This window comes from Takifugu flavidus, chromosome 1 (assembly GCF_003711565.1).
Source record: "Takifugu flavidus isolate HTHZ2018 chromosome 1, ASM371156v2, whole genome shotgun sequence".
NCBI lineage: Eukaryota > Metazoa > Chordata > Actinopteri > Tetraodontiformes > Tetraodontidae > Takifugu > Takifugu flavidus.
This window is the reverse complement of record NC_079520.1, coordinates 15,693,812-15,707,559: the sequence shown is the minus strand read 5'-3', so window position 1 is coordinate 15,707,559 and position 13,748 is coordinate 15,693,812. Positions and strand designations below refer to the sequence as shown.

At 44.1% G+C, this 13,748-nt stretch overlaps 1 protein-coding gene across 8 annotated transcripts in view; it reads right to left on the bottom strand.

Moving 5' to 3' along the window:
* plce1 (phospholipase C, epsilon 1) overlaps positions 1–13,748 on the bottom strand; it is a 49,925-nt gene that overhangs the window by 26,015 nt on the left and 10,162 nt on the right. For all 8 annotated transcript variants that reach the window (XM_057025031.1, XM_057025023.1, XM_057025040.1 and 5 more), the window contains 2 exons: positions 2,370–2,554; positions 1,970–2,112 (listed from right to left, as the gene is read on the bottom strand). In XM_057025031.1, the coding sequence (XP_056881011.1) occupies positions 1,970–2,112; positions 2,370–2,554 (328 nt within the window). The remainder of the gene's footprint in view (positions 1–1,969; positions 2,113–2,369; positions 2,555–13,748) is intronic.

The window sequence follows — 13,748 nt, the reverse complement described above, 5'->3', positions numbered from 1 at the left end:
AACTTATTATCAGCAAGGCAAGATTGGCCATTTTCAAATTCTTTACAATTGCCAGTCATGATTAAAGGTCGTGCTCCAATAGGGTTGCCAAAGAAACCAGTAAACAGTAGATAATATGGAGTGGAACCATTGAGAATAGAAAAACAAAACTCTTTTCCAATAATGCTCTGCTGTAATGAGCAATCGACCAAGCTGGTAAAACATTCCGCCCTTTCCCATCTCTGACCTTTGGATGGCTTTGGCTGAATTTCTCCTCTGATTCTAAAGCAATCATTCATGCTGTCATGCAAGAGCACGTGTTCCCATTCCTATTCCAGGATTGGCTGTGAGGAGTCAAGGTGGCCTCACTGCTGTGGCCGTTACTCACTGATCCTGAAGACAATCTGCAAAACCTGCCGCAATGTTTCTGCGAGGGGCGAAAGGAGCCTGAAGACTAAGAACCTCAGTGAGAACTGAGGTTCTCTTCTTTTGTCGGAGGTTCTCCGCCTGTAAAACAATCACACAGTACATCTTGACCCAGCCTTACCCTGCTGACATTCCTCCAACACTAGTAAAGGCCTGGGTTTACCCTCGCAACAAGACTGTCACATCGACCCCGACTAAAGAAAAATATTCCTCTTGACCTGCTGCAAATGCGTCCATTTTTCAGATCATTACCATGGAACCGGCATGCAGAGAACTGTGAACTAAATTCAGTTGGCACGGATTCTGGTCTACAAGAGCTGCGTGAAAATCTTCAAGACTGCTGCCAAATCTTTAGAAACAAATAAATCACATTAATTCTAAACTGACTCACAAAAGCTAGACTGAGGAAAAACTTTTTGTCTGAGAGAATTAGACTAGATTGTTCACTGGAACCAATGAAAGCAGTAACAACACCATAAATGGTAAGAAAGCGATAAATTCTCTAGCCAAACTTGAATCTTATGGCAAACTGTGTCCAAGTTTCAAACTACTGTATTATCTTCAATGGCTTCTGCTGTTTCACTTCACAACCTGCATTATTTGAAAACCTTTGAAATATACTAAATAATTAAGTACAGATAGTTGAGGTTTTACACTTAAAATCGCTAAAAGTGTGTGAGGCTGCTGTTTGCTCCTGGTTTTGAGTCATTATTATTGTTGTTGGGAGACAGAGCAGACTTCTCGTACAAAGTAACCATTTAAAATGCAGAATTATTCTCTTATAAAATTCCTGGGTCCTGCAGTAGTGAGAGGAACTCTGTGTGTGTGTGTGTGTGTTTTTCTGAAAACTTTTCTGCCAAAACTTATAGGCAACCATGTGTACAAATGCCTCGCTCTATTCTGTTTCCTGCAATACCCATTAAAACAGAACACTGTGTCATGTTGTAGATATGTGCGGTGTGTGTGTGTGTGTGTGTGTGTGTCCCTCCTTCATCTTGCCAGAGACAGCCTGTCCCCTGGCCCACTGCCAGTGGAAATTAATGTCATGATCAGCTTACATTTAAGTCAAATGCAACATCATTCTGGAGAAAGTGGACAGACCATTACAAGCTGAGATACTGACTTACCACCCAACTGCCTGCATGCTGGTTGATGTCACGTCAAGCGGGCCAACTGCATTATGTGTGTGCTTGATTCGTTTTTTTAGAGCAGTAAGCTGTGTGAACCTGTTATGTTAGAAGTCTTTCTCTCTTCAGTCTGGCTTTACTGGTATTGTGGGTGGATGTCACGAAAGTGGGGAGAGAAGATGAGACTGCTGGGGACTTACAGAGAAATGTAACAGAGAAAAGGCAACTACCGGCTTTGGTTACATTTGTGCTCCTACTGACCCAAACGCCACTGTGGATAATAAAACCACGTGGGAAAGACTGGTGGACCACAGGGGAGTGGTGAGAAACTCTTCTTCTCAGAATCAAACACACGAGGCTCCTGCTTCACTGGCTTTTCCTCTTTGCTCTCCTTCATCGTGCCTCGCGTGGCCAAAGACACGGATGAATGTACCCACCTTTCAGCACGACGTGGCTGCTCGAGCCCTGAGGGAAAGAGTAGGGTAACGCAGAGCGGGCACCAAGAGCTGCTATAGCCTCCAGCAGGGCTCCAGTCAGCAGGGAAAACAGCGAAGTCCTCTGGAGGCAAGCACGATAAACCCTGGAGGGTGGAGAGGAAGGGGAAGGGGTGAGATGGACGCTACCCTGGGACTGTACTCTGAACGTGTGTAGTGGGTCAGGGTTTGGGTCCCCGTCCTGTTTCAGTATGTGTCTGCTTTGGAATAAGTTTTACTAAATTATACTTGCAGAAACAAAAAATTTAAAGCACTTCCCTCACACTAGTTAGACCAACTCGCCATATGTGCAATGCAATACAAAAACAAAAAGTCTTTAAACTGCATGTAAAGCATTGCTTACCCAGGTGGGTGAGCAGGATGGCAGCGCCACCGTCTGCAGCAGGGGCTCAGGTCCGCTCTGTCAGTGATGGGGGTCTCTGGGCACAGAGACACCCTGAGACACACACATCCAGGACAAGACAACAGCAGCTTTTGGCACGGATGACTCAGAGGATACTGCTTTCTGTTCTGCACATAGTAGGTGACCTGTTAAGTAAACCATGAAGAAGGATGTCAGTTGGTTTCATAACACTGCAGGGGCTCGAGCAGTTAGTTACATTTATATAAATGAACACAGAAGCAGCCTCAATAATTGATCAAAACAACGGTCCATAATTCTAGTTAACCTGCTGTTTTCTTCTTTTTTTTAGACTGTTATAACACATGTGAATTAAAGGTCACGGTCATTTCGTCCTCTGCTGCGATCAAGCACTTTCCTCCTGACAGACATGGAGTCAAAGCGTGAACAGAAATAATAGAAATGCCACTGTGGAGCACAAAAGACAGGAAAAAGAGAGATCTGTCACAGAAGAGTCTGCTGAGACGGACAGGCAGAGACAGAGACAGATGAAGAGCTGGTGGGAGGCAGAAGAGAAAGCAGAGACGTCAGTGTGAGGTTTGAAGTCAATGTTTTGACCTCGCTCACTTTACGCTGCTCTCAGAACAAATCCATGACGGGAAACACTTATCAAAAAATGACCTGGCTCGTCCCACGTTCCTGACCGAATCCAGCAAAAAGATCTCTGAAACTTCTCCATCTCTTACAAAAATGGACAACCAACACAGTGACAGAGTGGGGAGAACTGGTTTGAGTGGGGCTCCATAATGGCGACAGGATGTAGGTGAAAGCGTATCGATCAGAGATGACGGCACAAATTGTCTTAAAACTCTCCGTAATGACGTGGGCGTCTTGTTCATAAAAAGAGCTGGTGGGCCTAAAATATAGATATATTGCACATGTAATGAAGGTAGTTAAGCCCAGTTTGTTGTCTCAATGGGAGGGGTTTCCTGCACGGGGCACAGACCGAGCTGTTGTCAGATCGGAGCCATCCTGAGGGAAACGGAACGTACCGTGCTGCACGTTCAGTGGGTGAGAGAGTGGAGACACAATCAAGAATATGGGGGGGGGGCACAACAACAGAAATAAGAATTATAGAAAGAAATAAGAAAAAGGAAAATATATATATATAAAAATATCACATGTACTGAGGACTGGCTCTGAATGTGAGGAAGATGCTTTAGTTTTGGGAGGAGATGTAACAGGTGGCTGATGAAGCAGGACGAGCCGTGCATACAGTTTTAACAGCGTCGAGCTTCAAAGGGAACAGTAGGGAATGTAGTGGCAAGGCTTGGACGTGGAGCAGCTGTCCTCACACACTCCGTGATAGGCAGCTTCGGTGCAGTTTAGGTTACACACACTGTACATGTGGTAAATATGAGAAAATGTTGCCTGTGTGTAGTCTTTGTAATGTGAGGCAGTAATATCAAACGTATGGGGGAGTAATTGCATCTCAGGCCAATTACACAAAGCTAGGTCATCCAATATCAATGATTCCTTCTCGTATGTTCCAGACAGTACCGATCATCCCGAGCACAACTGGAGGCCCATACAACAACCGCAACAAATATAGCTTGATATATCGTATTACACTTGGTCTGTAGAGGAAATGCTAATGATTTAGCTCAGTCAGGTGGGTCACTGTTGCACTGGCTGTGCTTTTCCGAAAGAAAACACCCCAACTTCAAGATATCCTCCTCTATATGCAGCAGGCATTATTCCTAGGGTTTTTATTGGAGTTCCAATATTCCCCACTGCATGCTCTTATTCTATTAGTGCAGCAGATTAAACTCTGCTTATCTGGTGAAATCAATTACTTGTTTTTTGGCTACGCAGTGCCAAGAATGAAAAAGTTCACTTTTTTAGGTTTAGGATTCTAACTAAAACTTGAGCTGTGGATTCTACAGTAATCATTTCTCCTGTGACCCTCCACTCGAAACCCAAAATAGAATATACTGTAAAAATACAACAAACAACGATTTCATATTACCAGCAATGAGTTTCACTATTACGTCCCATCAATGCACCATTGGGGAATTTCTCTGCCTGGCAACAGCCATTCTGGGAAAGGATTAGCAAGGGGCACCGCACAGATCTACTGAACTTAGAGCTGGAATTCACACACAGACACACAGATACACACATGTATAAAATCTACACGTGAAAACATTGAGTGAGTCAAGCAGGTATGTGCACGCCGGAGACATACAGCATGGACTGAAAATGCAGACCACTAGAGAGGGTCAGGCTGTCTTCCCGTAATCCACCCACCCACCCACTTAGCTTCTCTTTGATGTCACACACACACACACACACACACACACACACACACACACACACACACACACACAAACGCACACTAACTAAAGATGACACCCTCCCCTCATACTATCTCTCCCTGTTACACACTCACTCCCCTTCAATTACTTGGAATAATCTCCAATACTGATAATCAGATACCAAGATTGTGAATATGTCTGTACTGTAAATTCCATCACTGGCTCCCACTCACACAGACAATGCCACAAATCAAATCTGCTCATGCTATCACAAGGTCACACACACACACACAAGTATTCACATGGAAGCAGACCAGCTTGTAAAGGTGTCACTGGCCCCCTGCACACACACACATGGGGGTGCACACACGCAGGTGTGCTTGCACACACACACACACACACACACAACACACACACACACACACACACACACACACACCATGAGTGACAGAAACACGGTTTTAAACAAATTCTACTTTTAGAAGCATTATGGAGGGTCAAGGTTTGCTGAGGTTACGGGGGGGGGGGGTCAGTGTTAAACGAACCCTGTTATTCTGGTCTGGGGACTCAGCCGAGGTCAAAAGGAGAGACGTCAGCGCTGCAGCTTATGCATGTAGACTTCTGACATTTGTCAACATGTTGGTTATTTTAGGGCTCCAATGCTCATTTGTAAAACTACCTACTTTTTTGTAAGTCACAAATATTTAGTACAGCTACAAGCACGAACCAGCAGAAATATAGCATTAGCTTAGAGACATCCGCCTTGAAAAATACTGGAAAGACTCTACCATGTACATAAAAAAATGAGAGTTGGAGAAATAGGAGCTGGTTACACCTTCGGATGGATTGTTTATACATGATGTGTGAGCTTGTTCCAGCCTACTAGGCTCCTCATTTTAGTTTCACATTTAGTCCAGGTTATTGGTAAAGCTGAAGATAAGAAGCGAGGTCAAAGCACTGGAAAGAACATGCAAACCTTCCCGCCCAAAACATCATGTTTGAACTCTCAGCGAGCAGTCAGGTATGCGCAGCAGCCCTGGTATCTCAGCACCAAAACCCTCCTAACCCCACCCCCCCGGGCCGAGGAAAACAAATCAAAAGGTATAAACCAAGCACACCCAAACATGGCAAGCAGATATGCTCCATCTAAAGCTGAATATGGAAAAGAGTGCCAAAGCATGTTGAACCTGCGGTTGCTGGCCTGCGCTTCCGCACACACGTGTGATGGGGGTATGCTGGCGGCTGAGTAAACGCTGCTTTCCAGACGCCCTTATGCTGTCCTAGTTCAGCTGCAACCTTTTCTCTTGCAGTACCTATCTCCAAAAGTTATGTTTGCTTTTCTACGGCCCGAGTCTGGACAGCCTCACTGCTGACTGCTCAAAAACGCTATGTTTTAATGCTCACACAAAAATACTCGGGAACATGTAAAATGCTTTCTGGAGTCAGTGCGGCTGAGACGAGAGGAGCCTCGTGTCTGAGCATCTGCTTTGAATAAAAGAGATCACATGACCATGTGGGATAATATACACTGACAAATCCGTCCAGTATTCAAACGCAGTCAAACCGAAAAGTTTTCAGATGTCGGAAATATTCTATTAACAATCGGCTGCAAATCTGTTTGTAATCAATCAAGAGCATTTAGAAATCCCTGAAAATCCCAGGAAAGTCCATCTGCATAGAAACAGCGCATGTGTGTGACAATCAATTATGTAAAAATGTACTTAGATTCTCTGCTGATGACATTTCAAAGGTACAATTTTAAACATGGCGCATAAAGATGCCGAATGCTAAATCAAATTCCGTAAACTTTAAAGCACGCAGACACGGTTTCGGACCTTTGGAAAAACATCATCCCGAGGTCTGAATCTCTATCTGAAAAGGAATTCCAAATAAATGTACACGTTGTTAATGTTTGTGCAGCTGGAGAGAATAGAGCGATAATGCATGATGGGTGAAGGTCACTGGGTAAAAAGAACTAATGAGGATGAACTGCAAAAGAAGACAGACTGAATAAATGTGCAGGAAGCAAAAAAAAATGGAAAAACAGATCCATTTGTGCAAAGTTGTTCAGGGCAGGAAGAGATATTCTATGAAGACAAAGCAGAAGAGGAGAGAAAAAGATGAAGTGGAGGAGGATGTGGTAACGGACGGTGCAGCAGGAAAGACATTAAATAAGGCGAAGAGAAAAAGCACAGAGAGGCAGAGGAAGAGGGAGGTGGAGGGGGGCTTAAATCAGAATCGCCTGTTGAATTTCACAAGGAGTCGTTTCACTAAAATATCCCAGAGCCGGGCCCATGTCCACAGTTACTGCCTCACACCTTTAGCGAGGTTATGGCATCTGGATCATAATGTGCCCTGGACACAGAGGTCCACTGTGAACCTGCTGCACCACCACAAAGGTTTGAAGAAGACAATCGCTCACCGATTAGTGGCTGCTGAACAGCCTCTTTTAGAGGAAACCGCAGAAAATGCCCCTTTGACAGCAACAGGTCATTTAGATAACTGGTGCCAATATGAATTTATAAGAAACACACACTTTATTTCTATATTAACCTTTTTAATTTAGATGTCACATAAGAAAAAACACATAGAATAGAACACATAGCACGTGGTTGAGACTAAAGAAAATGAGTGTGTTTACTCAAAGATGCAATGCTATTACAGGAAACACCCAGAAGAAGCTAGCTGGGGGAAGGACAACAGAACAAAAACATGACGGAGGAGTTTGAGTCTGGGAGAGGAAAGCAGCGGGGTCACAGCGAGGGCCAAACCAACCTGGAACACATTACCCAGCATTCCCTGTGGGACCGCACCACAGTGCTGCACTTCCCCTATTCTACCCCTACAGTTCTCATGATGTCATACTACAGCGGGCTCTCCTACATAACAGCACACAGCTCTGGTCAGACAGCCCGGAGATAAGCCCGATGAATGTCCATCAACTCGTAAAGATTCCATCTGAACCCCTCTGGCACTTGGCCTCGTTAAATACTGTTGCTTGAATACTTTTACAGCTCCATCCCTGCAGTCCAGTGTATTAGGGTGAGAAAACTGCTTCCACACCACTTGATTTGCCTGAATAAATCCCAGAAAAAACAAAATTCCAGTTCAAAACTGAAAACCAGCTCAACCTCGATCTACTTTATCTGAAGCTGAAGAGCGCCGCTGAACTCGGACCTTCAGCGTCTCCATCTCGCCACACATTCACTTTAAGGAAACCCAACAAATCCCCTTTGCTCCAACACTCACCAGAAAGAAATGTAACCCTTCAGTTCAATTCCTCCAAGCTGCAGAACACAATGAATGAAAGAATAGTCCTCAAGTGCAAGCAGAGCTCGTCGTAGTAAACTATTTACTGACTGTATCACACAGGGATATACTGGAGAGAATACAAGAAAAATCATTCCAATCACTCTGAGCCTGTGTACACTTCTACGAGTGAGAGAGGACGCTCGAGTGGAGAGAGAGAGAGAGAGAGAGGGAGAGAGGGAGCATCAGTGAATGAAAAAGAATGAGGAGGAAAGATACCATGGAAAGTGAAGCCAAGATGAGGGGAGAAAGACACTCAGAGATTGCTTCCAAATACTGAGGTAACCCCCATATTAGGTTATGTCCCATGACAATCCAGCGAGCACAAAAGGAGATCTTATCGGCACACATTTACCACCGAGAAGTTTACAAGGTTTGGATTGATCCTCCACCAGCAGCCTGATGACAAAGCACAAATAAGATCTCTGTGTTTTTACCGGAACCCTAAATAAACCAGCAGGGGTTCAATCAGGGGCCGTGGCCTGGTTCATGTGGGAGAAACCTGGGAGCTTTTAGCCACATCAATACTTTTTAAGTGTTAACTATAAAAAAAGACAGAGCCAAACACGGTTAAAATGGTGACTGTGCAGAGAAGGGCCATCAAATCATTCTCCCTGAAGCCTCAAGCTGTAAGGAACCCAAACTGCCTTTAAAGTGGCCTAATGGCTCAGCTCGAGCCATGTTTTTAGGCCTGGGCAGCCATTAAACCAACAGAAACCAAGGAATGGCCAATTGATCCTTGTTATCAGCATGTTTCCATGCCAACTTCTAATCAAAGACCAATCATTTTCTTAGTTGAAGTGATCTTCCTGCTGACCCCTCAGATGCTCCCCTGCTTTTACATTAGAAGTGATCTGTAAGAGCCTGTCATGGAGGCTCTTGTAAATAAACAGATGTCACTGAGTGTCAGCAGAATGCCGCACACTCTGAGAACTGTGAATCATGCTGCTCTGAAAAGGAAAAAGCTTATTGTATGAGTGAGCAAAGGCATGTTAGCAAAGGTCTGAATCCCTACAGAGGCCTTGATCTTCACTGTCACAGGCTACTACATTGATTGCCTCGCTGCCGTCACATGTGAACCCCTGCTGGCAGCAACACCCATTTCTGCTCCTGAAACAGACACCATCTCCTCAGCGCGCCTCAGCGTTACGCACAGTTTAGATTACCCCAGACGATTAACAGGGATAATGACAGAACGTGCAAACATCCTCTTCCACAGAGGTGCTGTCCTCTGGTGGTACCAGAACACTGTCGCAGTCTCCTCCAGGCCGGTCTGTCAACTCCTCACCTCAGGGGAAAGACATGTTTCATGTGAAACGTTCATATACAGCAATCCTTTAAAAGTCTTTGCATCAAAGAAGTAGGAAGCAATGAAAGGGTTTCTTTTTTGTTATGAACAACAGGAATTACAGGGTTTTCGTCACCCTTTCTCAAATCACTCCTCAGCTGTTTCGGCTGCATTCTCAATTTTAAATACTTATAGGTACAATGGCATCTCTTGTCCAGTAGGGGGCCCCAAAGACTGCCTTTTGGCAGCTCACCGTTACTCCCAAGTTCCACCAGCACAGGTTCATATCTGCGACGTTCACACTGAATAAAGCTGTTCCTGAATGGTGGAACAATCTAAAGCATTTCACATGCATAAATGCCCTCTGGGAGAGCTCCGAATCTGCCGGTCTATTAATTTACAATGGGGGCAGGCTATTTTTTATAATTGTTTAATTGTAACAATGACAAAAACATGACCTACAGCTGCTTTGAGGACAATTGTGTTTCTTTTTATCCAAATCACCCATCTATCCATCCATCTCTCAACAAAGGACAGTGACTGGTGAACGAGGAGAAGAGACATATGCTATTTAGTTCTGTGAACAGGGGGGTAAATTGAGTGGCAAACTGGGTGAAGTAAATATATATATATATAAACAAAAACAGATCATCCTAAAATGAGGTTGAAGTATGTGGGATCTGTGTGGAAAATATTTAAAAGGGATGTCAAAAAGAAACTAGTAGGGAGTTTTGATACATCAGGGGTCAAAATTCTCCACTGCTGAATTTTATTTGTGTCTGTTGGGAATTGAACAACCTCTGCTCTGGAGCTGCACTGGGATGGTCTCCCGGTTGGAGAAGTTGTGTCATTTCCCAACAATACTGCAGCCATGTGAGAGGCCCACAGAGCAAAAACCCACCGGCGTGCAGGTTTTCACACTCCCCTGTCACCCAACAGAAGACAAACAGATGGAATGTGTCACAGAAAAAGATCGAGGTGTAAACAGACGGAGCTGGGAGAGACCAAGGCCTCACAAGCTATCCGAGGGGATGTTATTGATGAAAACAGTGCTCCTCGCACAGGCATGTTTGATATTTACTGTGCTTCTGCCCTCTTTCTGTGCAACTAAGACAAAACACCCCCTCAGAACACACACACACACTAATCTCTAGCTAATCTGCAACACCCAGCTGAGTGAGAGCGACCAGCTCGGCACATTCCTTTGTAGCAGCACAACTCACAGTGAGAGAACATTAGGTTGACTGACAGAGGTTAAATGAGTGTGACATATACAGACGGTAGGGGTAGGGGTGTGTGTGTGTGTGTGTGTGTATGAATAAACCACCATTATGACTAATGTAATGACCTGTTGTTTACCGTGATTACACACACTCTGATTTATTGTGATGAATATGCGATGCTGTGTTGTCTTCTTCCAGATTTAAATGATCGGTGTTCTGCTCCCCTCATACAATTGTTGACCTTCACCCACGTCGGTCATTAATTAATTCCACTGTTCAAGAAGAGTGTAAATATTGCTTAAGGTGATGAAATCACAACAACCCACTCCATGGGCCTTGTTTATGTTTTCTCTGAAGCGTTGCTGATGGCAAATTTCAGCGATGTGACGGCAGAGACAGTGCCGCCAGAGTCTGGGTGACTCGAACAAGCAATGGATGCCCATAAATGTTTACAATTAAACCTTGCTTTCAATTTAGGATCACCCCTGATAACAGCCCATCTGAATGTGACTTGGGTGAATATAGCACTTGCAATGGAATAAGACAGTGCTAATTAACGCTCTCCAGCTTTTTTAGTAGGTAATTTGGCTTCAGCAAATATAATCTCACGACCACCGAGATTAAAACGCTGCCTGTTCCACGTGGAAGTTGTGCCATTACTCCTGCTAAATGTCCGCTGGTTGTATGTGCATGCTCATAAAAAGGTCATTCTGTTTAAACGACTTTTTTAAGGGGTTCCAGTAATGACTCTGGCCAGCACACTGATATCTTGGCTGCAATAAAGAGGGAAATTAATATCCGTTCTTTGGAACATGCACTGTAATATGCTGTTACACTGTTTAGATTTTCAGGGAGTGACACGGGTAAACAAACAGGCACGTGCACTTCATAGGACTTTATAATAAAGCATCATAAACGGACGGGTAAAACAAAATGATTTTATAAAGTGCTTCAAAAATAGCTGCAATCACAATGTACATGTTACAATCTTTTAGTTATATGGAGGAGAGATGACTAAGAACTCAGAGGAAACCATGGATCTTCCCACGGTGGATAATCTTGGAAGCACACAGAATAATTCAGGGAAACTGAAAAAGCACAAAGTGCCGTCAGAGAGCAGACTGTATTCCCATCTGCAGAGACTATTTGAATCCTCAATTATGGAAAACTGGTATATTTATGAGCATCCACCCACAGCCTTCAAACTGGGAGTTATAGCGTCGCCACATTCATCTCTGCTGGCTTTAGAGGATTCAAGGATTCAGCTGCGCTGTAACTAGTGGACACCCGTTAACCAGTAAACAAAGAAATGCTTCTCCAGAAACGGTTAGATGTCTGTTCCAGGGGTGTATGACGGGGCTCCATCAAAGTTGCACCAACGAATGGGAGCAAAACAATGGGTCTAAGTTTCCATTTAACACGTGCACGTTACAGCTGGTTTTTTTACACCAACAGAGCAGGAATAGTAGCACCTATTCACCATTCCGCAGATAAAGCCAGAGTATATTTTCATTGTGATTGCTGGAACCTTAGTGTAACGTCTGCTGGTGACTTATGGAATCGATGAATAATTCCAGGAATAATTCAGGTCATTCACGCAGCCCTTCAGGTAAACCTGTGAGAATAACTCTAAAATAAAGCAGCTGTTGTTGACCATGGCTTTTCTCCTTTTTTTGGTATGTGTTTCTTTTCACTGTTAAACTCTAACATTCTCTGTTTTACCCTCCTCTGCTTCCCATTTACTGTTGCCCTCCTCCAACCCCACCTTGATATAATCTTGTGTTTTTGGGCTCATTAGCTGTAGCAATAAACGCAGGGGCCACGGCATACCTGCAGAAAACTCCTCTCAGAGCCAGTAATGAAGGGATTTCAGGCTCATGAATCAGGTTCCTGTTTAAAATATGGCTGTGTGTCAAAAAACACGCGGGAGTGGACAACACAATTCTGATTTATACTGTTCGCTCGTTCAAGGACATATCTGTTTGCCAGCAGGGTTCTGGGACCAGAACAAGGTCATTGACGCCAGCATCACTGCACTGTAGTACTCACTCTGTAGCTGGGCCATTTTCTTACATTTCAAAATTCAATGGGTCAGTGAATTTCAGTATTCCCCTATCAATCAGCCGCGCCTGTTGCTTATTCTATAAGATGCCTTCCTTTTTTAATGCATGTGCTGGTGTCAGTCAATGACCACAGAGTTTAGTAAAGTCATATCTCTCTTTGTGGTGTTAGCCACTACAGTGGAAATACGTTACCGCGCATCCACATATTTCCAAGGCTTCCATTTGCAGTGGGCCATGTTCCCACATTTTTCATAGTGCTTTTATTAGCCAGTTGACAGCACTGCTGCAGCTCGCTGCTGCTCACTGAGTTTCTCTGATGACCTTGCAGGAGTAGCTCAGATGGTGTTTTGACAAGGAAAGTCCTGGCAACACCCCCATTTTCAATAGGCTCATTATTAAAGCAGTTGGGCCTGGACCTATCCCAGCCCATATACAACGACCACAGAGGACTTGTAAAAACACTTTGGCAAAGTAAGAAACCACATTGCAGCGTGCACACGAGTGTGAGCGTGTGAGCGAGGGGATCAGGCCCCTGTCCACGTGACAAAATGTAGACAGTACTTGTCTCTGCTGTGGCTGTACAAACATATTAAAACAGAGGATCGCATCAATGCATATTGTGTTCTTATACACATAGATTACGGAGTGCACTCGTCTATGGAGATGAGGCACAAACAGCCAGAAAAGCCTCATATTTCAGATAATAGATCCCTGAGCCAGAGCTGGAATTAGCTGAGAAGTAAAGACAAGTATAGTAGATTATTTGACATGAAAACAGCACAATTTGGTCTTCAAGCACTGTGGGTTTTGTTCCCACACATTTCAAGTTCTAAAGAAGGCTGATGAAAGAATTACGGATGCCAAGGATGAACAGTTGCTGCAAGACGTTTTCATGTTGGGAAACACATTCTCGAACTTGGAAACTGAGTAATAACAGAGCACCGTTGTCCTGACTTTTTCCCTCTGCTCTCTAACTTTCACACTTGCCAATTTACCATCTTTCCACTCTGAAGGTCCATAGCTTTCATACAGATGCCAGTTCTGCTCAGGCCATTTACACATGCACACACACACACTTGTACTTCTGTCTTTGTGAGGACTTTCATTGAAATAGTACATTACCCAGCTGCTTACCCTAACCATCACTATTAAGCTCAACCCTTGCCCTAAAGCTAACCTTA